The sequence below is a fragment of the Trachurus trachurus genome (assembly GCF_905171665.1).
Source record: "Trachurus trachurus genome assembly, chromosome: 12".
Taxonomy (NCBI): Eukaryota; Metazoa; Chordata; class Actinopteri; order Carangiformes; family Carangidae; genus Trachurus; species Trachurus trachurus.
Genome location: NC_139908.1, coordinates 3,034,978 through 3,059,467, shown reverse-complemented (window position 1 = coordinate 3,059,467; position 24,490 = coordinate 3,034,978). Strand labels below are relative to the sequence as shown.

Here is a 24,490-nt window from a genome sequence, read left to right as displayed (position 1 = left end):
CTGTGTCTCATTGTTGTGACTGCTGAGGTCAGAGTCAGACACCTGTACCACGAAGCAGGATCACTGTCTTAGCGAGGTAACTTCAGGGTTAACCCTGGCTTTCCGGTACCACGAAGCTGGATTCATTCTTACCGAGGTGAGTTACCATGGTAACTTACTCTGAACGGCAAACCTGCTCCAGGTCAGGGTAGCTTTCAGGAATGATCTGAATCCAGTAAAAGGCTCCACCCACTGGCCAATCAGCTGTACGGGAATAATGACACGTGTCCTCTCACCGGTAACCTGAGCCCAGATAGTGAGAAGAGCGTTATGACTGTAATGTTTTATGATGTTCAGTGTGCTCTTATTTTGAAATTCTTGTACCGGGGGTTACTGTTACCAAGGAGACGGAAATAAAAGTAGCGAAGCTCCGGACAGATTTGCGGTGATTGTATCCACTTTATGATACATTATGAAAACACATGTGTCTATCACAACAACGGATTTTCCGGGACAGATCAAATCCGTTGGATCATCACGCTGATTATCCATACGAGAGGTAGGCTGCCGGTTCTCACAGCCCGGACTTCTGCCAATAGTTTTTTTTTTTTTTTGAGGGTGTGTGTGTGTGTGTGCCGAGTGGACCCGTCTACAGAGACACGTGTCTATATGGGACAGACTTTTATTCAATTTAGAACAAACCTTTATATGCTCAGCAAAGATGGAAAATTACGGAAGCGCATTGCATTCACTTGATAAAATAAAATTTAGACACCTTATCTCGTAATTACGAGATCTTTTCTCGTAATTACGAGATCCTGATGTCGTAATTACGAGATCCTGATCTGACACCGGCCTGACACCTGATCTGACACCGGCCCACGTTAACCGATTGTGCCGTTCATACACGCCAGACTGTATAAAAGACCCCGGTGCCTGGCCGCCGCCGCTGCTCTAGTGGCGGCCGGGCACCAGGGTCTGTGGAGCGGGTTCATGAAGCCTGGTTGTCCCGACATGACTCAACTCACAACACTGTAACGTTATGTTGTGTGTCTTGTAGCCGAAAAGTAGGCTACAACACACACAACATAACGTGAGTGAGTCATGTCGGGACAACCAGGCTTCATGAACCTGCTTCACAGACCCCGGTGCCCGGCCGCCGCCGCCGCTGCTGCTGCTGCTGCTGCTGCTGCTGCTGCTGCTCCTCCGGAGGGGAAGGCGAAGCTCACTGCCAGGATCACCGCCGGAGCAGCGGCGGCGGCCGGGCTCACACCCAGGGAAGCGATCCTGGCAGTGAGGGTGTGTGAGCCCGCCGCCGCCGCCGCCGCCGCCGCCGCCGCCGCTGGGGGCGGCCAGGCGGGGGAGGCGATCAGTGAGCTTCGCCCTCCCCACCCAGGGAAGGCCATCCTGGCAGTTAAGAGGAGAAACTTTCTGCTTCTAAGTTCAGGAGCAGCGGAGCGGCTCGCGGCTGCAGCTCAGTTCACTTCACACAGAGAATGGAGTTTGTTTTCTTCCGGTAGACGTAATTACGTAACACGTGTACCCCCTGTCCAATCAGAACGCTTCCCGACCCCCAGACGTTAAGCAGAATTAAATAAAGGCGATTTAATGTGTTTTCCATGTTAACCCCAATTCTGAATTATTATTTCCATGTAAACTCGAAGGAGAATATTTTGATTCCAAACTATTTAATTCAGAATAATTAATTCCGAATTAAAAAACATCATGCAAATAATATGCCCCACCACGGGACTCGATCCTCAGTCTCCCGTGTGAGAGGTAACTGCTCTATCCACTGTACTACCACGGACGGTCAATTCTGATTGAGACAAGAGCAGAGTTATAGACATTCCTTTTTCTTTATCTCATAATTACGAGATCAGGATCTCATAATTACGAGAAAAGATCTCGTAATTACGACATCAGGATCTCATAATTACGAGAAAAGATCTCGTAATTACGACATCAGGATCTCGTAATTACGAGAAAAGATCTCGTAATTACGAGATAAGGTGTCAAGTGAATGCAATGCGCTTCCGTAGAAAATATATAGTCTAATATAATAAAAATGGTTCTGTTGTTTGGCCACTGTTTAAAAGAATCAGAATATAAGGAAAAAATCGGATCCAGAGCAGAATTCATTTACAAGTTTAATCAGCACTGATTAAACATTTAATAACTCGGGTCGGGCCACGACCACAGGCTTTTTTTTTTCTTTCTTCCTCACAGGAGTGTGCGCTCCCTCGCTCACCTCGCTTCTCTCTGACGCGTTGGTGATCATGGTTGTGATTGGTCTGCTGCCTTGAATCCGCCCTTTATACGTGCGCGTTCACAGATTCACAGCAAGACAAGCCGGGGTTGAGTTAGTGAGTTGATAACCAGCGTCGTGGTACCGCTGATCCGGGGTGACAGTGTTGTGGATAGGTTCAGCTGGATAGGCTGAGAGTAACCCCGGGTAGGCTGAGCTCGCTTTGTGATACAGGCCGGATTCATCAGAGCCTGTTAAGTTCAAGAAGTAGTGGGGCTCGGCATAAAGCCTGTAGTCAGAGTAGCTTAATAGCTAAATATTTGTCTACAACCTGTTCAATTAACTAGAAAGACTAAAGCCTTGTGATTGTCACATTTTAGAGCTGATGTATGGTAGAAAAAAGACAACAACAACAACAATGTAAATCAAATGAAATTGTGGATTATTGAACTGTTCTGTTCCACCCTTAATGAACATTAAAGTGAACTCATGTCATCCTCCCAAACTGAACACATTCTCTGGTTTCTTCAGGACTCAGTCAGGATGCTGCTTGAACTGGCAGCGTCAGCAAAAAATACATATCGAGACGATATCGAGAATCGGTCTCTGAACATCTGAGCAGAGCAGCATCACAACCACTCAGCATGTGGCTGTTTATAGTGACTTTAATGAGTCCATCAGCTGGAAAGGATCATAAATCATCATTATTGAAGCTCTGAATGGTAATGAGTTATTTTGTTTGTGTTGTCATGGAAACAGACTTCAACAAAGAATCTAATAAAATGGAAAAACAGGGAGAAAAAATGATGTCTTTAATGGTATTAAGATTGGTGTTTTGAAGATCAATGTTGAGACTGAAAAGATGGATTTAGAAACCATCCACACACTCAACATTTAACATACAAACACCAGTTTATATGTTTAACACTGAGTGTGTCTGGTATTTGTACAGATGTGTCTCACATCTGGCCCCAGGTCTGACATTCAGGGAGGAACTGTAGGATAAATCCACCTCAGATCACTTTAATCATCTTTTCAACATCTTTGTGGCATCAATTATAGCCTGCTGTAGGTTATTTATGGTTCTGTTGGCTCCACATTGATTGAATTCTAACATCTTTCCAGCCACACTGACAAAAACAAAAGCTGATTCCTGAATGAAACTCTAAAGAAATTAGACTTTGTACATCTGGAAAATGTAAAAGTCTAGTCTTATGTGCAGCTGTGTTCTCATTAATCAAATTTTAAACACACTCACACTTCCTCAGACCAGGTGTCATTCTCTCAGGTCCACAATGGTCCACCCTGGAGGAGGAAACAAAGTCAGGATAGTTAGTAAAAAAGAGACAGAGACACAATGTGAGAGCTGCTGTCTGTCCATCTGTCCATACCTGAGAGAGTCCAGTCTCCAGTCTGGATCCTCCAGTCCAGCAGACAGCAGCTTCACTCCTCGGTCTCCTGGATGGTTGAAGGTCAGGTCCAGCTCTCTCAGATGGGAGGGGTTGGAGCTCAGAGCTGAGGCCAGAGAAGAACAGCCTTCTTCTGTGACAAGACAACCTGACAGACTGAACACACACACACACACACACACACACACACACACACACACACACACACACACACACACACACACACACACACACACACACACACACACACACACACACACACACACACACACACACACACAGTCAGATTGAATCATTGTGAGTTCTGTGTTCTTCAGATAAACTATAAAATTATTTGTTTGCAATTCAGCAGCCCAATTGTGCAGAACTTCCCAGTTTATTATTCACCTCATTCAATGCAAGATTGTATTATTTGAATGTGTGATGATGATGATTTTAATTGACATGCCCGAAATAAACAAATTGATTGATTGATTGAAGATCATAAAAAATATATGAAGCCTTGCTAAATTCACCCAACCTGAGAGTCTCCAGTTGACAGTGTAGACTCTCCAGTCCACCAGACAGCAGCTTCACTCCTGAGTCCTGCAGGTTGTTGTTACTCAGGTCCAGGTGTCTCAGACTAGAGGACTGGGAGCTGAGGACTGAGGACAGAGCTTCACAACTTCTTTCTGAGAGGTTACAGCCACTCAGCCTGAAAGGAGAACAATCAGACAAAAGAAACCAGTAACTTTGAACTTGACAAAATACAAAAAGTTAATCCAAATGGACATGCTGCTGTGCACTTACAGAGCTTTGTTGGAGACTTTGACCACTGGCAGCAGCCTCAGAAGAGCCTCCTCTGAACCAGAGTATTTCTTCAGGTCAAACACGTCCAGATCTTCAATGGATGACAGTAAGATGAAGCCCAAAGCCGACCATTGAGCAGGAGACAGTTCATCTGTGGAGAGAGGTCCTGATCGGAGGGACTGTTGGATCTCCTCCACTAGAGAACGATCATTCAGTTCATTCAGACAGTGGAACAGGTTGATAGTTTTCTCTGCAGACTCAGAGGGAGTCTCAGTGATCTTTTTCTTGATGTATTGGATGATTTTGTTTTTGTTTTGTAAGGTACTTCCGGTCTGTGATGTTAGACCTTGTAGGAGAGTCTGATTGGTCTCCAGTGAAAGACCCAGGAGGAAGCGAAGGAACAAGTCCAGGTGTCCATTTGGACTCTGTAAGGCCTCATCCACAGCACTCTGGTAGAAGAGTGTTGATTTGTCTCCAAACATTTGAGACCACCAGGAGGTTGTTTGTTCTTCTGACATCAGGTTGAGTCCAGATTGGATGAAGGTCAGATGGACATGAAGAGCAGCCAGAAACTCCTGAACAGTCAGGTGGACGAAGCAGAACACCTTGTCCTGGACCTGGTACAGGCCTGTCTCCTCTTTAAAGATCTGTGTGCACACTCCTGAGTACACTGAGGCTGCTGTGATATCGATGCCACACTCTCTCAGGTCTGATTCATAGAAGATCAGGTTTCCTTTCTGCAGCTGCTCAAAAGCAAGTTTTCCCAGAGACTCAATCATCTTCCTGCTGTCTAGACTCCAATGTGGATCTGTCTCAGCTCCTCCATCATACTTGACCTTCTTCAGTTTTAGATTAACCACCAGGAAGTGGATGTACAGCTCAGTCAGGGTCTTGGGCAGCTCTCCTCCCTCTCTGGCCTTCAACAGCTCCTCCAGAACTGTAGCAGTGATCCAGCAGAAGACTGGGATGTGGCACATGATGTGGAGGCTTCGTGATGTCTTGATGTGGGAGATGATCTCTCTGGCCTGCTCCTTATACTTGAACCTCTTCTTGAAGTATTCCTCCTTATGTAGGCCAGTGAACCCTCTGACCTCTGTCACCATGTCAACACACTGAGGAGGGATCTGATTGGCTGCTGCAGGTCGTGTGGTTATCCAGAGGTGAGCAGAGGGAAGAAGTTTCCCCCTGATGAGGTTGGTCAGCAGCACGTTGACTGAGGTGGACTCTGTCACATCAGTCAGGATCTCAGTGTTGTGGAAGTCCAGAGGAAGTCGACACTCGTCCAGACCGTCAAAGATGAAGACGACCTGAAACTCATCAAAGCTGCAGATTCCTGCTTCTTTGGTTTCAGAGAAGAAGTGATGGACAAGTTCCACCAAGCTGAACTTTTTCTTTTTCAGCACATTCAGCTCTCTGAAGGTGAAGGGAAATGTGAAGTGTATGTCCTGGTTGGCTTTGTCTTCAGCCCAGTCCAGAGTGAACTTCTGTGTTAAGACTGTTTTCCCAATGCCAGCCACTCCCTTTGTCATCACTGTTCTGATTGGTCGGTCTCTTCCAGGTGGAGCTTTAAAGATGTCTTCTTGTCTGATGGTTGTTTCTGGTCTGTCTGGTTTCCTGGACGCTGTTTCAATCTGTCTGACCTCATGTTCATCATTGACCTCTCCAGCCCCTCCCTCTGTGATGTAGAGCTCTGTGTAGATCTGGTTCAGAAGAGTTGGGTTTCCTGCTTTAGAGATCCCCTCAAACACACACTGGAACTTCTTCTTCAGGTTCAATTTGTGTTGTCGACAAACTGCAACTTGACTTTCTAAATAAAGGGGAAAAAATGTGATCAATGAATGAAATGTGAAGTCAAATTTTTCAAGGTTGGGTTGGAGATCTTATTCTGGATCTTTTTTTTTTTTTTTTACTTATCTGCTAAAAATCCTCTTAACACCTGATTGCAACTCAGTAATTAAAGGCTTTTTCACAAAAATGAAAAAAAAAATCACTTGCCTGGGGAACGAACAAGCCTAAAAACAATCATCCAATCGCGTATTGTCACGTTGTAGTCAATTGGATCGTGATGTGTCAAGCATGCTACTGTCTCTCTCCCTCTCTCCCTCCTCTCTTGTGCACGATCTGAGTCTTCACCAACGTACGCAGAACGTACACTGTGTTCTTACCCTGATTTATTTATTTCAGGTATGTCGACATGACATTGTGTTCAAGTCAGCTGGTGGTGAATTTACGTTCCAATAGACCAGTCGAAAAAAAAGACAACTTACTCGTTAAGATCGTATTGTTAAGTATTGAGGGTAATTTTATCTTGCACAATGCACAATCCTTACAACTTGTAAAGGTGACTAGTAAAGCTTTGCAATGATATAAAACCCAACAATTGGTATTAATAAAGGGGAGATATTGTTGACTGAAATAACACTTGAGGAGTTTATTTCACTCTAAGATACTAGAAAATGTTCCATTCTTCTTAAATCTTTAAAGAAATCCTCTTACTGCTCTGCAGACAGTCAGCCAGCTCCTCCTGCTTCATTCTCCTCAGGAAGTTCACTGCGATCTTCAGAAATAACTCTCTGCTCCTCCTCTGATCTTCATCATCACCACCCACTACCTCATCATCATTGTCAGGATTATCTAATAATTCTGGGCAATTTGGACTCAGACGTTTTTGGATTCTCTTCAGCTCGTTCTTCACAAAAGTGACAATGTTCTCCTCCAGCAGCTGGAAAAACAATAACATGCTGTGTAAACTTCACTTTCAGTATAAACACATGGATCAAACATCAGATCATCAGTCAAGGACTGTGCTTAATCCTTTGATGGACACTGCCACCACTTATAGTCACACAATTATTATAATTACATTATTATTATAATAATTATAATTAATTAATAATTATTATATTATATCATTATGACACACAGATTTGGAGATGTTAATCAAACCTGATGATCTGAGCAAAATAGATTCAGTACCTTGGTGCTGAACTGGTGTTGAAGACTATTGTAACATTTTGTTGTGTTTTATATGAGGTCCAAGGGAGGACAAAATAAACCTCAGTGTCTTAGTTATTTTTTATGAGGCTGAAATGCCAGAGAAAAATTACGCCATTAAATGTTTTCTTTAGGATCCATTGCAGATGAACAGGAGAGAGTCGAGAAATGTTTGTAAAACAAATAAACCCCCTCTGGTTTAATGACAGCAGCATGGCACTGTAAGTAGCTGAACATTTGTTGGTGGCTGCTGTAGTCATCAGTTCTGTGTGTGGATGAACATTTACACACCATAAATTTGGAGTCTAGGTCTGTGAGATGCAGTTTGGAGAACTGATCACTGAGAACCTCTGATGTCTGCGGGAGAACTCTGAAAAAATCACACAGCCAACAAACAGCACAGAGAAAACAGACACCACAAACAAAACACAACACAACATGCACAACAAACACAACAAGGTCAGTTAAATTTGATCTAAGCATAGGACATTGTTGAAAACGAGAAGGACAGGATTAAATAGCACAAAAGCATGATACAATTGAATAAATACTGAATAAATACCACTCAAGACTACAGCAGTGTCAAGTTTGACCCTAAAAATGTTATAAATATCTGACTGCTGCAAGAACAAAAGATTTCCTCAGTCGTTCAGTAGAACACGAGCAGTGTTGCCGGTAACGCTCTACTTAGTAACGCGTTACTGTAGTCGGACTACTTTTTTCAGTAACGAGTAGTCTAACGCAACTACTATTCCAAAACTGGTAGTCAGATTAAAGTTACTTTTCTAAAACACCGTGCGTTACTATTTCTGCATTTCGGGGAACGTGGGTTAGGTTAGATCTATATTTAGGCCTATAGGTCTACTATGCGGTTACACCCCGCCTTTCCGAAGCCCCGTCTTTCCGACAATAGACTTCCATTCATCGTAATAGCGGGGTTTTCTATTTTTTCTAAAGACCCCGCTACTCCGAAAAGGCTATTGGGGAAACCCCCAGCGCGCAGTGCGCATTGATCCTTTTTTCCTTTTTGGGGTCAAACGGATCATGTGCATAATTAACTGCAAAACAAGCAAATACTTCATATTAATGACATATAATGTTCATTATGCTTCTAGCCTGTCTAGCCTCTACCTGGTCTTTTTACTAAACTTAACCAACTCCTTTCTTCATTGCCCAACCAAAGCATCTCCCTCAGTCAGCTGTCAGCGCGAGCGGCGGCTGCAGCAGCCTCGCGCCCGTGTGAGCTCAAGCCGGCTTCAGCCGCGCTCGAGCGGAGCAGGGGGGGAGAAAAAGAAAAAAAGTGTATTTCTATTACTGTGTCGGGGAGAAAGTGGGACAGATCTGCCCAGTCTCTGAGCAGCACGTTTCACAGACAAGCCACAAAGCAGAATGTAAACAACGTCACGCGGTTCAGCACCTTGGACAGCTGCGGGGGGGAGGAGGGGGTGTCGTATTCATGTTAAATGGAATTCATTTTATTTCTGATTTTTTTTTTCCGGGGGGTGGGGGGGTGGGGTGGTATTAGGCCTATGTATTACGTAAGAGTTTTTTAAAAAATGTTTACGTTAAGTCAAGAAAGACTGTCTTCAATTTATTTTTCATTTAAAAAACAAGTAAGCCTATTTCAAGGACATGTTTGCAAATGTTGGTGTCAATAAAGAGAGTATTGGCAGAACTGGTAGTCATTGTCATGTTATAGGGCCGGGCCAGGTCGGCGGGGGATCTGCTGAAAGTAACTAAAAGTAATCTAATTTAGTTACTTTTAAAAGCAAGTAGTCAGTAACTTAACTAAGTTACTTTTTAAAGAAGTAGTCAGTAGTCAGTAGTCGGATTACTGTTTCAAAGTAACTGTGGCAACACTGAACACGAGTAGCTCACTGAATGGGCTTCAAAGACCTTTAAAGGGGACATATGATTGAAATATCACTTTCTGAAGATTATCCTTTACATATATCTGGGTGTTTGTTTTGCCTTCCAGCCCCCCAATATGTGAGAAAAAAAAAATCAAAGTAATTTGCAGGCTCCCTAGGTTATAATCCATGTGGTTTTACCAGCTGTTCCCTCAGTTGTCATCCAATGATGTCATTAGTTTTCAAATTTGCATAATACCACCCATACCTGTGAGTACAGGTACCTGTAGAGGGGGCGTGGCCTGGTGAGCAGTGGCTCATTTGCATTTAAAGGGACAGGCACTGAAACCAGCCGTTCTGAACAGGGCTGTTTAGAGAGGATGAAAAGAGCTGTGATTTTTTATCCTTGGGGGATTTTGACCGAAGCATGTCACAGACATGATAAGATCACACATCAGTTGTCTTGGTCTCACTCACTGGCTCCTGTTTTCTTTTTAAAGTTTTACTGTTTGTTGGGCTGGTTCCCCAACCTCCTGACTGAACAACATGTTCTCACTCCCAGTGCGTCAACAGCCTGACGAACGGTCACTGTCCCTCACCGTCACATGCCTGACTCATTAGGTACCAGTTTTTCGTCATGTGGTGACAAGTGAGACTTTCACTTGATTCCAATGCAATGCCCTTCACAGCGATATGTGACGCTCAGAGCAAAGTGATCCAGCCGACCGGCCGCGGCACGGAAAGACGCAGTGAGTGTCAGTCCCATTGGAACCTAATGCTGCTGTGTCTGACGGCAAGGGCATAATTTCTGTTATCATTTATTTATTTATTTATATAGTGATCATGGTGTTGGTGCAGAATAATCACTCAATCAATAGGCTAAATAAGTGGGTTAGATTCTCCAAATCTTTATAGCGGCTTTTTATTGGTAAACAAACCCTGGACTCTGTCCTATAATTTTGTTCCGTCCAATCAAATAAAATTATCAAATATTCCTTTCAACTAAAATTATCAAATATTCCTTTACAAAATCCTTTAGGCCGATCGGCCGTGATGAGTTAACTGCTACACTATTAAACCCTTCTAAGCAATGTAAATGCAATGTGACCTCAACTGACAGTATTCATATTACAGCCCGAACCTAATTCACCGACGGACGGACAGCTTCCGCCGACTGAAACTATAAACTCTCCCTGGTACCCTGGTATCTTTATATTACGCGGCTCATTGATGCTTATTCAAACAAAACGTAGTAAAAACTTGTAGACTTGTGTATATTAAATTATGATCATTCATTTATCAATCATAGATAGGATATGACGTCAATACCTTCGGCGCCAGCGCTGGACACAACAGAGCCACTCCGAGTGTCTACAACGCAATGACAACACCTTAGGGGTCACCAACCTTTTTGAAACCGAGAGCTACTTCAAGGGTCCTGAGCAATATGAAGGGCTACTTGTTCGATCCAAAATATAATGTTGCACGTTCATCTTAAATATAATAAAAATAACAATAATAATGATGATAATAGTATAATGTGGTTTGAAACACATGCAAATTAAATAAAAATGCATCTTCACAAAAATATTCTTAAATAATCAGATTAATCTTAAAAATCTACAGTCCAGAAAGATTTTTTACTGGCCAAAAATTATATATATATTTTTACATGGATTTTAGTATAGCATTGAATAATGACTGAATAAGCTTAAGCAGCAAAACATTTTTCAAGGTGGTACTTAACCAAGACCAACAGACTAGGGATGCAAATCACAGTAGCATAAATTGATTTGTTGAACTCGGCCTGATGTAAACATTAATAAAACTCAGTAACCAATCACACAGGTACACAGCAGAGTCAAATTAACTCTATGGGAGTTAATTTTAACACTATTCCTGGTGTCCTATACGATCCACACCAGAAAGTGTTAATTTAACACTTAGTAAGAGAGTTGGCATTTTTACACCAGGTTTGGAGTTAAGTATTGACTATGTGGGGAGTTGGGATTTAACACTTATGGATACTTGCTTTACACCCACCAGGTGTTTCTCAACACCAATGCAGTGTCACTTAATTTAACTTAACTTAAATTAACTTAACTTTTAACTCTCAAGCAGGGGTTAGTCGATGACTCTTGCAGGTGTTGATAATAACTAGTACAATAAAAATGAAGGCATTTGACTTTAGTTATTTTTATTTTAAAAAATACATTAACAATTTGACAAACAAAACACAATAAAAGCTGTGGAGCATGTCGTCGTAGATGAGCCCAAAGACATGAGCCTTGAATAACTCTTCAAAGGCTGCCACGGCGGTCTGGCCTTTGCAGGGGATCGCCTTTTGATCCAGGACGATGAAGAACCTGTGACAGAAATAACCATTACTAAAATTGAAGAATTCAAGCCATAGTTTCATGTTCCACCACGGGCACTTTGCACTCGTAAAACATTTTCTCTACACACTACACACCTTTTTTTTTTTTGCTGTCCAAGAGCAAGGAGGAAGGATTGTCTGGTTTGCGCTCCCATCCCATCAGTCCTCCCAGGTAGGAAGGTTGAAAGACTGGCTCCTTCCTGTTGGCAATTGAATGTTATGTTAGTGATTGTTTGTTAAAGGTATTCCTTTTTTTTACTTTTACAGACTGCAACTTTTTACTGAGCAAGACAAAAGTTATTTTTGTTTTATCATAAGGACCCACAGGATAAACACATACCTAAAGATATCTCAGAACACGATGGTGATCGAGAGGTTGGGGGGAGGAGGTGCAGACATCAGCATCCCATCCCAGAGACAAGGTCATATTTGGACATGCACATAATGAAATGTATGACAGCAATCATTTTTACAATACAATACTCTGTTGGTCACAGACAATAGTCAATTTAACTATCACATAATGGAAGACAATAACAGTACAATACAACAGAAAAAGCTGCTGTCCATAACAGACCTATGTTGGCTTAGCTTCTGACACCTATCCTCAACATGCTCAGTCTCCTTCACAAACTAAACTCTGAGGTGCACCTGCATCAAAATGCCGGTTAATGCTAACAGCTACAAATTGAAATGTGCTAGTTACCGGACATAAGTGTTAAAATTCACCAGTCTCCTGCCGTGTTAAGACGAGTGACTGTTTAAAGTTACAAATTAAATTTTACGTTGGTTGTGTTCGATAATATGGTTTAAAGAAATAATGTTAAACTTCAAAACCACAAAATAAGTTTGCCCTTTGCCAGCTAGCTAGCTCAGAAGCAGCCCTGCTGAACAAAGCTAAAATTTATCATGATTTCCATTACAAATATGATTGAGTTGGTGGATTATTTAGATCCCGAATTTACCCTGACACTTTACAGTTTGATGAGGCACATTAAAATAATATATTAATACTTACCAAAGGGTCTTGGTGCACACCGGGCGATGCGGCCTCCACCTTCTGTCCTTTTTCGAGTGTGGCGCGAAAGGAGAACAATGAACAAGGGCCGCCCCCGTGCACGGGTTTACCTGGGCTGAAACGCAAGGGCAGGGACCCATGTGCTATTTTTTAACACCCATCCAGAGTTGATTTGCAGAAAATGACACTCACACATTTGACACCCAACTCTATCACCATCAAGACACTGGACAGAGTGTTACAATAAACAGATAAGACACTACATGGTGTTGAATTGACTCCAATGAGTAACACTTTATACTCCCAACACACTGACACCGAAAAATCAACTCTGCTGGTTTTGCTGTGTAGCTCCATGTTGTCCCTGTGTGATGTTCAGGGACAGGTCAGGACAGTCTGAAGACAGACAGTTCTGAGGGTGAAGTCCTATAATAATGAAATTATTGCACCGTGAGACTATGCCTTGACCACATGTCAGCTATTCAGCTGCAGCAGAGGAAACTCCGCTGTTCTCCGCTCCACCGCGACGAGCGCTTTTTTTTTTCTTCAATGAAGCTCCGGTAGCGAGCGGCTAAAATACGGCAGGATAGTGTAAACCAGTGCGGATCCGGTGTGTTTACCAAAGCTTGGTCGCCGTGCTGAGGCACCAGGTCGGTTTGAGCTGCGTTCAGGCTAAAACTCCTCAGGTAGTGATCAATGTCGGCGGCTTTTTAAATCGTTCAATCATTGTGCTCCGGTATAATCAGTACGTCTGAAACTCATCCAGTGAGAAACGTTCCGCGGTGCAAAAGTGCGATTACGTTAATTTTTGTGTCATTAATTAATTAACGCGTTAAAGTCCCGGCTCATTTAAAACATTATCACACTATTCCTACTTTTGTACTCTGTCCAGCATTTAGAACAATAACATTACATTTTACTGGATTTTCATGGTGACAAATGCTATTTTTAGAACATGTGCTGAGGGCACCTCAGGTCGTCCCCGCGGGCTACCAGGTGCCCACAGGCACGTTGGTGACCCTATGTGTCAGGCCTGCTGAGTGTGATCACAAGGAGTGGAAATTAAGCCATGTTGATTTAATTCAACAAAATGTGAATAAACAGTGAGGAATCAGAACAGTTAGAAAGCTCTTTTTGAACAAAGTCCAAATTATCCAAGTTAACTCTTTTTTTTTTTTATTCCAGAAAACAACCTTTCCCTCCCCCCACATTCCCCCCTCCTCCCTCCTAGGAGGCATGAGCTTATGATATAGTGTTCATAGCATGAGGAGGGGTATTGTTCGTGCAAAATGTCCTGACTCTCTGACCTTTGGAAGGCTCGAAAAGAACGTTTTTGGCAGATTTGAGTTCAAATGTACAAGTCTTTTAGTCAACAGCTCACAAACGCTAAGATCTAAGAGGCTAAATTGTAAATAAGTTCACCAGGGGGCTTACCCATCCACTGTAGTAATTTTTATGCACAGCTCCACTACTTCCTGAACTTTAGCTAGTGCTCTATTTCCTGTTTTACATTGGACAATCTGATTAATCAGGTGTGTCTGACGACCTCTTAACAATGGTCAGACACACCTGATTAATTAGTTTGTCCAATAATGTAAGACAATAAATAAAGGAGCTGGTTTACGATCAGGAAGTAGGGGAGCTGTGCATAAAGCCAATTGGTAAGTGTCAAAGGTCACAGGGGTCAAACATCAAAGTGAATCCAGCCATTCCTGCTTTTTCCTAACAAAACAAAAACGCTTTAAGTTATCATCATGAAATATAAATATGTTGTATATCAGAGAGTCCTCTATCAGAATATTTTGGTCCCGTTGCTCTAGGGGCCCCGGGGGGCCACTTGGCTTTCCCATGCTCCCACAGAGTTGGGTCTCGGGGTGATGGATAAGGGCCTCACCATGAGTCCACAGGCCAAGTTTCAAGTGATTTGGTCGGTTTCTATGGAAACGGCGGCCTCTAGGAAACAGAGGAATGTGGCTGTTTGAAGCCCCGCCTCTCGAAAAGTAATGGCTCGATCAGGACCAAACACACATCTACGCGTTCGTCTTGGGCCCCGAACCAAGTATTAAAAAATCAGAACTGTACGACTTTTGGAAATGTGTTTTGTCTATTTCGGCTTTTCTGACTAAGAGGGTCTCTCATGCTTTAAAGCCTCTGGAAACCCAAATCCACCAAAGCCTCCTAACTATGTATTTTAGGGTCTTATGTACATATTATTAAACATGTAAAAATAATTAGAAAAAAGTTTCCATCCAAATTCAAAATATTTGTCTTTTAAGGTTTTGTACAGTAGGTTTGAATTGGGCGGAGTTATCTCTGGGATTTATCACGCAATAAATCCTACCACTAATAAATCGCCACGTCAGTTCTCTCATCCAGCCCCCCAGTGGCAGTGAACAAAACCGTTCTGCTAACGGTCGCTCCACCACTCCTCTCAAGTCCTCACAACCACAGCCATGTCAACCAGGGTTGTGTGTGTGGTGATTAGCTTTTAGCATTTATTAGCTTTCCAGCGCGACCTGCCGTGTCTGTCTGTCTGTCAGTGCCCACAGCCCCTCACAACTCCTCTCTACATGCAGCCGATACAGCCGTTTTTTTGCGGGGGGGGGGGGGGGGGGGGGGGGTGGTGTAAATCTGCGATCAGCATTTAGCATTTATTAGCTTTCCAGCGCGACCTACCTCGTCTGTGTCTGTGTTTCAGTCAGTCTGTCTGTCTGTGTGCCCACAACTCCTCACAACTCCTCTCTACATACGGCCGTTAATATAATACATCCATGCATACGGCCGATACAGCCGTTTCTTGGGGAGGGAGGGAGGGAGGGTGTGTGTAAATTGGCGATTATGGTAGCTTTTAGCATTTATTAAGCTTTCCAGCGCGACCTACCTCGTCTGTGTGTGTGTGTGTCAGTCAGCCCCTCCTGGCGCTCACACAGACATGAGTGACGGTTAAAAGCATTTTTTTTTCTGTGCCACTACGACCAAAGACGGTTATGACGCTCCAAAACGAAGCTGGTAGACTAGTTAGCTGCTAAATAGCATCAATCAATCGATGCACGTCCTCCGGTGAGGACTTTTTTTTTTTTTTTTTTTTTAACGGTCGCCATTGACGTGTTGCTATGACAATGGAGCTGTCAATCATAGCGTTATCTGCCACGCCCACACTGTCCTGACCAGAGGCCTCAATAGTGCCTCAAGCGTCACATATCGCCGCGAAGGGGATTGCATTGGAATCAACTGAAAGTCTCACTCGTCAAAACATGATGAAAAACGGGTACCTAATGTGAGTCAGGCATGTGACTATGAGGGACAGTGACCGTTCGTCAGGCTGTTGACGCACTGGGAGTGAGAACGTGTTGGACTGAAAGGCGCTGTACAAATAAAGCTTACTTACTTACAATTACTTACTCCTACATATCCATGCACCTGCCAGAGCACTGAGATCGGCCAATCAGCTGCTACAGTGGCGCCGCCAGTATTCAATTTCAATGTACGCACAGAAACGGCAAATAGGCCACAACAATTTTTTTTTTCGGGGGGGGGGGGGGGGGGGGGTCGCACACCAGGCTCTACAAACACTGGTGTGCTTATCATGCCACGTAGCAATGGGACTGGTCGCTCAGGCTCATTAATATACTGCACAGCTGAAAATATTGTTGCGATTGTTTAAAAAATAAATAAATTCATTCATTCATTCATGTTGTTGTTATGATGTTTAAGTTGTGTGATTTCTGACTGTGAATGTGTAGGGGCAGGTAGCGTATGGTTGGATGAGAAACTGAAGGGCTGGGGTGAGTGTGAGGAAGACCTGTGTGTGTGTGTGTGTGTGTGTGTGTGTGTGTGTGTGTGTGTGTGTGTGTGTGTGTGTGTGTGTGTGTGTGTGTGTGTGTGTGTGTGTGTGTGTGTGTGTGTGTGTGTGTGTGTGAGTGAGGAGGAGCAGAGGAAGAAGTGAGAGCTGTCAGATAAGTTTGTGTTATGTTGTTGTAGTTAGGTCGGCTCGGATGCTACAATATCAATAACAACATGTGCTTAACATCGACGTCGGGCGCGAAATAGCCACGGACTGGACCCGTTAACAGATTGTGCCAGATGCGCCAGAGCGTGCGCCTCTGTGCCAGGCTCGCGCTCTGCAGCGGTTTGTGTTTATTCATTTTAACAGAGCGCGTGAGAGATTAACACACACATTCACACAGGCTACACACACATACGGGCTACACAGACACACAGCTGATGGGCCGAGGCCCCCCCAGTGGGTGCTCAACCTGGAATCGGCGCCTATGAGTCCATAATCGTGGTGCAGACGAGTGAGTTTGGAGCTAGAGAGGAGAGACCTTCATTATCGCTGCTCTGCTGCGTGTTTGTGATCGTGGGTTTGGATCTCTTTTTTTTTCTTCAAATGCCTGAAAAAGGCTCAACTGTCTTTTTGACATTTCTATACTGGACCAGGCGTAATCATCACATAGCGGTAGCGTAAATATGCGGCAGAAATAAAAAAGAGACAGATGACATGACGTAAACGACAATCACTGGCTTTTACGTTAGGCTTCCAGTGATTGGTTTAACAATCAATGAACTCAGCACGTTTAGCCTGTTACAAACAACAAGCGTCTTTATCACACCCCCTCAAAATAAACAAAATTGCTTCTTTTTTTTCACCTATGAAAAAAATTGTATGCACAGTGCGTACAGGATTCTGGCTGGCGGCGCCACTGAGCTGCTACACAACTCGGTTGAAGACAGAGGGTGACCAGGTTTTTACTGCAGTTGCTCCTCAGCATTGGAACAGTCTGCCGTGGCTCATCTTGTCAGTGGAGTCAATATAGACGTTTAAATCCTCCCTAAAAATGCTCTTTTTCTCCCTAGTGTAGCCGATGATAATCTGGCCCTCTGCGTTGTGTTTCAGTACGGACTGCCCCAGGTGGGGTTCAAACCCTGGTCTCCAGCACAGCAGGCAATGATGCAAACCATTATGCCAAGAGATCAATGACCACTTGGCAGTTGGGTTTGCACGTCCTTTATGGGTGAGTGAGTGCACCCGGACCCTCCGTTACACCAGCATTCAGTTGAGTTGATACATTTGTCTTTTACTTGTAATTTGTGGGTTTATTTAAAGCTCATTTGTAGTTTATTGCATTTTAATTATCTTGGTATGGTGTTTTAATAATGTAAAAAAGTTGAGTTTTTACAGATGTTTTCTATGGACAACATGACGTGATGAAGCATAATTGAGAGCTTCTGTATAGAGAATAATCAGGTTTTACCTTTCTGTGACGTCATCAAGCTGAACCATAGACCGGTCACTCTGCATGGACAAAGAGCTGGGGACAGGAGACTGTTGTCCACTTTTAAAATCATTGGGTAAAACCAGAGACCCGTCACTCTTCATGGACAAAGAGCTGGGGACAGGAGAGACTTCTCTCTGCTTCTTGTTGCTGGTAACAAGGAAAATAACAAATAATGAGATAAACTGAACCTGATAATGACCCAAATAAACATCAAATCACATGAGAAATCAAGTTGGTTTTTACTGATGCTGCCCAGTATCACCAACAGAGATGGACAGAGTACTTGACCCCAGTACTTGAGTAAGAGTACAAATACTACTGGTCAAAATTTACTCCGTTACAAGTAAAAGTATCTCAGTCCACATGTTACTCCAGTAAGAGTAAAAAACTTGCTTTTAAAGGTACTTAAATATCCAAAAGTACATGCTTTTACATTTACTTTAAGTAAAAGTAAGAGTACATTTCTTATTTTTCACATCAGTGAATTACTATATTTTTTTCTAAATGAATGTAAGGAGCTTTTAACTCTTGTTTCTGAGAATGAACTCTTTGAAAGCAGCTGCACTGATGTGCTGCTTTTAGGGGTTAGGGTTTCCTTCTTTGACAAACAGCTTGTGTCCAATAGGATTTTAGAAAAAAAAGAAAAAAGAGCGGACCTGAAAGTAACAAGTACTTTTCAGCCTTCCTAGGAATTAACTCGAGTTGTCTTGGAAATGTATTCAAGTAAGAGTAATAAGTACCAAAGAAATCTAATACTCAAGTTAAGTACAAATCCTCTGGATATGTAGCTACAAGTACAGTACTCAAGTAAATTTACTCCGTCACTGTCCACCACTGATCATCAAGAATGTCAAATAAAAACAAACAGTATGAAGATATGAGCTGTGAAGAGTCATGGACAGTTAGAGATCCTCATCTCACCTCTGAGCTTTGGTCTGGCTCTCATGTTCCCCCCTCAGAGTGGTTTTAGAGGGAGGGGCTCCCTCCTCTCTGTCCTCTCTCTGATCCATAGCAGAGCCCCCACCTTCACAGAAACACAACAACAGGCTTCATCACAACATGACACATAATAATGGGTGTCATAGATTAGACTGTAAAGATAACACAGGAATGTACAGGACTGTCACAGGAATGTGCAAGTTTGAGTTAATGGTAGTTTTAAATATTGATACAGCAGAAGTGATGTTGTTAGTCCATACTGATACATTCACTCTCAGTTCATTGTGGCTCTGGCAGTGGTGTTTACATATCCTATTGTCAGTTGTTTATTGTCAATGAAAGGAACAGACAAAATTTGCTTCACATAAAAAAGCACATTGCGGGGCGGTGTTTAGCTCAGTTGGTAGAGCACCCGCCCCATGTGTTGAGGCTATAGTCCTCACTGCAGGTGGCCCCGGTTCGATTCGCACGGCCCTATCCTGCGTGTCATTCCCTCCTCTGCCTCCCATTTCCTGTCTCTCTCTGAACTATCCTGTCCATTAAAGGTGAAAAAGCCCCCCCCCCCAAAAAAAAAAAAAAAATATATATATATATATATATATATATATATGTAAATGTGCACGAAATGTGCTTTATATAAAGCACATTTCGTACTGACTGTTGATCCAATAATTGTAGTAAGAATGGCTGGAGTGAAACTGGTCTCGTGAACAAAATCAAAACTAATGTTTTAAAATCTTTTGGCCTTGACCAACCTTACAAAGGGTTAGGTTACTTCCTCTGCTTCACCATGAGCCTCTTTCAGGCCACACTTTCTTCTTCGGCCACTTCTGCCCTCTTCTCATCTGTATCTTGATAGCTGTACTTTCAGATATTAGGAGGCTCCAACATACTTGAGCTTTACACTGCTCAATAATCAGAACAGATATATCCTGAGATTTTCAGCTTTCTAAGATTATATTGTCAGCCTATAGCCAGCCCTTTATTCTACAGCACCTGATCTACAGTATCTGATGATACAAGCCAGGGTCCTGAAATGTGTGTTTCTCTTATGATAAACATTTTACATTGCCATTCATAGTTTGCACACACACACACACACACACACACACACACACACACACACACACACACACACACACACACACACACACACACACACACACACACACACCTGTTGCCAGTGTTGTATAAAGTACCCAAAAGCCATACTTGAGTAAAAGTAAAGATACCTTACTGGAAAATGACTCAAGTAAAAGTGAAAGTCGCCTGTTAGAATAGTACGTGAGTAAAAGTCTTAAAGTAGCTAGTATTTACTGTACTTAAGTATCAAAAGTTAAAAAGTACTGTTAATAAAACACAGTCAGAAGTTCGAGTTATGTTTATTATGTTTATGTTTATTCCTTGTTTAATAAACTGTTGGTGCTCAGTGCCTTGTGAACACTAACAAACAAACAAACAAAAAAGGTTTATTTGAAGCTTGAACATGACTGCAGTGCAACAGCACTGAAAGTGGCAATACAGTCATTACTGGAAACTGAAAAACTCTGTTCAACTTCAAAAAGGAGACGAGCTGGACTTGCCACCATCAGGCTGCAGTGGAGTGTTTCCCATTAATTATGAGCCCGCCACTCTCACAGAAAAAAAAAAAAATAACAATCATTTTTAAACAGCGTTTCACCACCTCTCATCTCTGCCACCTGCCGTCTGTCTCACGTGCACACCACACGTACGCACAGACACACCACACACGCATGCGCGTACGTACACACAGACACGGGCGCATGGACAGGTTCCGCTTTGCCGCTCGTAAATGCGCTGCTGACTATACTCCGACCACCGACCCCCCCCCCCCCCCCCCCCCCCCCCCCAAATAGAAACATAGTATTTCTACTTCGTTAGATACAACACTGCCTGTTGCTATGCTCTCTCTCTCTGCTCTCTGGACTGGGCTGCCTGGCTGTTCTTTTGGCCTCACAAGGTAGAACCACCACTGCATGTACTGACAGACAGTGGCGCCGCCAGGATTCAATTTCAATGTACGCACAGAAACGGCAAATAGGCCACAACATTTTTTTTTTCGGGGGGGGGGGGGGGTCGCACACCAGGCTCTACAAACACTGGTGTGCTTATCATGCCACGTAGCAATGGGACTTGTCGCTCAGGCTCATTAATATACTGCACAGCTGAAAATATTGTTGCGATTGTTTAAAAAATAAATAAATTCATTCATTCATTCATGTTGTTGTTATGATGTTTAAGTTGTGTGATTTCTGACTGTGAATGTGTAGGGGCAGGTAGCGTATGGTTGGATGAGAAACTGAAGGGCTGGGGTGAGTGTGAGGAAGACCTGTGTGTGTGTGTGTGTGTGTGTGTGTGTGTGTGTGTGTGTGTGAGTGAGGAGGAGCAGAGGAAGAAGTGAGAGCTGTCAGATAAGTTTGTGTTATGTTGTTGTAGTTAGGTCGGCTCGGATGCTACAATATCAATAACAACATGTGCTTAACATCGACGTCGGGCGCGAAATAGCCGCGGACCGGACCCGTTAACAGATTGTGCCAGATGCGCCAGAGCGTGCGCCTCTGTGCCAGGCTCGCGCTCTGCAGCGGTTTGTGTTTATTCATTTTAACAGAGCGCGTGAGAGATTAACACACACATTCACACAGGCTACACACACATACGGGCTACACAGACACACAGCTGATGGGCCGAGGCCCCCCCAGTGGGTGCTCAACCTGGAATCGGCGCCTATGAGTCCATAATCGTGGTGCAGACGAGTGAGTTTGGAGCTAGAGAGGAGAGACCTTCATTATCGCTGCTCTGCTGCGTGTTTGTGATCGTGGGTTTGGATCTCTTTTTTTTTCTTCAAATGCCTGAAAAAGGCTCAACTGTCTTTTTGACATTTCTATACTGGACCAGGCGTAATCATCACATAGCGGTAGCGTAAATATGCGGCAGAAATAAAAAAGAGACAGATGACATGACGTAAACGACAATCACTGGCTTTTACGTTAGGCTTCCAGTGATTGGTTTAACAATCAATGAACTCAGCACGTTTAGCCTGTTACAAACAACAAGCGTCTTTATCACACCCCCTCAAAATAAACAAAATTGCTTCTTTTTTTTCACCTATGAAAAAAATTGTACGCACAGTGCGTACAGGATTCCGGCTGGCGGCGCCACTGCTGACAGAGACATGATAAGTCTTCTCTTAGTTTCATTTGTGGTTGAGACACACCTGTCCTCTGGTTAAAAATATTGAGAACTTATTGTAAAACTAAAAGGCAGAAGTTTCCGTAGACAACGGTTCTCACAGATGTGCTTTTAAAAGGCAGTACATCCTCCACACCACATCCTCTTAAAGTGAAGTTGAAACAAAGTGATACGTGACTTACACACAGCTCAGTGTCTAGGCTACATGAACATTGACATGTAGCCAACCACCAACCAACTAGAATTCACGGAAAAACGCAGTTTTTATTTGGACCTAACCAACTCACGTATCCCTCCGCCCAGGGTTAGCGCCCGCCGATCAGCAGTTGGTTAGGTCCAAATAAAAACTGTGTTTTTCCTGCACTTTGAAGGGCTGGAAAAAATTATATTATAGCAAACAATGGAACTGTCTATTTTTTTTCAAGTAAAACCTCTTTTAGGCCATGACAATAGGCCGTTTCTTTGGGTCTGTTCACAACACTGTATGTTGTAAATCTCTGGGCAGGGCTATGGGCTGGCGTTGCTAACGGGAGGAGTGCAGAGAGTCTTCTACTACAATTAAAGTACTTAGGGGCTATTTGTAGATCATGCAACCCCACTTTAAAAAAAAAAAAAAATGCTACTATCCCTTTAAGCATCAAAAGCTTTTCTTATGTCCCATCAAACAGTGATAATCACAGAATATGACCACATTTATCCTGTCCATCAGACATTTTAGAGTCCACATCTAAAAAAAAAACATCAGAGTGACATCAAAACCCTGGCTAACCTGTTTAAGAAACCCAGTTCCACAAATAATACATAGAAATCATATTTACATTTTTTAAATTTAATACTTAATAAATAAATTGTAATTTAATACAAATAAATTCCACTACCAAGACTGCGTGCACGCAGACCTCACAGTGACAGTCCTTAGACAAGGCATACAATTTTTATTGTGGTTCGCTTCCAGAATAAAATAACTTCTCAAAAGTTTTAACACAAAATACGACAAGTCAATAATTAGTTTGAATGTTTTACCAACTCTGGAGCAACAAGTGTATGTCGTTTCGACGAGGAAGCAGCAGAAAGGTCCGTGTACTTCGCGGCCATTCGATTTTTCCTTTAAACAGAACTGTCAAAAAACGAAAGTAAGCTGGTAATTTGGTTTTCCGTTTCAAACCAAAAACCAAATTGCCAAAATTCAGGCTGTATTTTTCGTTTTTTGGTTTTTGGTTTTAAAACGAAAAAACAAGGAAACCAAAATCAAATTACGGGGACCCAAAATTGGATTGTCTTTTCATTTTTGATCTTAAACAACACATTAACGCTGATGACGAAACCCAGAAAGTCTTGCGTCGTGCATAAAGGGGAAGTGAGAGCTTTAAAAGAGAAAGTATGTCAACCGTGTCGACAACAACAACAACTACAGTTCAAAGTGCTGCCGGTCCGTGTACGTTTCGTTAGTTTGATTTTTCCTAGGGACAACGAGGAGTTTCTATTCGGTTATAAAAAAGTCTCACGTTAATGTGGATGAATCTCCGCTACCCACACTTGTTAATGGTCCCATTTTCGATAAATATATCGTTCTGTCTCTATCGTTATTTTGTTATTATTAGTGGTGGCGGAAGTGCTGGTCGAGCCGACCAGCGTTTCCTTCGTTGCGAATCATGAGAATAACGCAGCCGCATCGCCGTTTATGGTCGGAACTACGGTGGTATGTGAACCTCTTTGAACCTCTGACTTTAATTATTGATGAATGAAAACATGAGTCCGTCTTGCGCCCGGTCAAAGAAATGTACGGTGCGCGCGGAGGCTCATAAATGTAGTGTGAAAACGCTTCGCTTTTCCAAAACTCCTCGTTGTCCCTTTAAACCAAACTGTCAGAAAACGAAAGTAAGCTGGTAATTTGGTTTTCCGTTTCAAACCAAAAACCAAAAAACCAAAATTCAGGCTGGTTTTTTTTGTTTTTGTTTTTTGTTTTTAAAGGGATAGTTCACCCTAGAATGATATTTCGCTCATTATCTACTCACCCTCATGTTGACTAAGGGCTGGAAGAATTATCAGAGTCCTCCGTCCCTTCTCTTAGTTACAGGGGGTCTCGGCGTAGCAGTGAATTTCAATGCAACGGTTGCAAAGCGACACCGGAGCTCTTCGTAAAAAAACACACACAAAAAAACATCCAAATATCGCGTGATTCGTAGTAACCGCACTGACGCCGGCGCAAATCACGCGATATTTGGACGGACCAGGAAGAGGAGCTTCGAGAAGCTTCCGCTACAAACAAGCTTAAAATATAGACTTATTTAATTTTTTTCGGGACAATTACGCAATTTGGGGCTTCAGCACAAGACGGACATTACATACGAGCATCATAGAGGTATTTGGATGTTTTTTTGTGTGTGTTTTTTTACGA

The 24,490-nt window shown here is 42.9% G+C and overlaps 3 protein-coding genes across 3 annotated transcripts in view; all 3 read right to left on the bottom strand.

Annotated features, from left to right (window-relative positions):
* Positions 1–24,490, bottom strand: part of LOC310995018 (uncharacterized protein) — a gene marked incomplete at its 3' end in the record, with an annotated part of 162,899 nt that overhangs the window by 104,219 nt on the left and 34,190 nt on the right. The window lies entirely within an intron of this gene.
* Positions 1–24,490, bottom strand: part of LOC310994986 (NACHT, LRR and PYD domains-containing protein 3-like) — a gene marked incomplete at both ends in the record, with an annotated part of 128,852 nt that overhangs the window by 79,484 nt on the left and 24,878 nt on the right. The window contains 4 exons of the mRNA XM_083983916.1: positions 3,619–3,792; positions 4,157–4,330; positions 4,426–6,232; positions 6,922–7,147. Coding sequence (XP_083840042.1) covers positions 3,619–3,792; positions 4,157–4,330; positions 4,426–6,232; positions 6,922–7,147 — 2,381 coding nt within the window. The remainder of the gene's footprint in view (positions 1–3,618; positions 3,793–4,156; positions 4,331–4,425; positions 6,233–6,921; positions 7,148–24,490) is intronic.
* The window catches only part of LOC310994988 (neoverrucotoxin subunit alpha-like), a gene marked incomplete at its 3' end in the record, with an annotated part of 41,604 nt that overhangs the window by 3,999 nt on the left and 13,115 nt on the right, over positions 1–24,490 (bottom strand). The gene's annotated exons all lie outside the window — the stretch shown is intronic.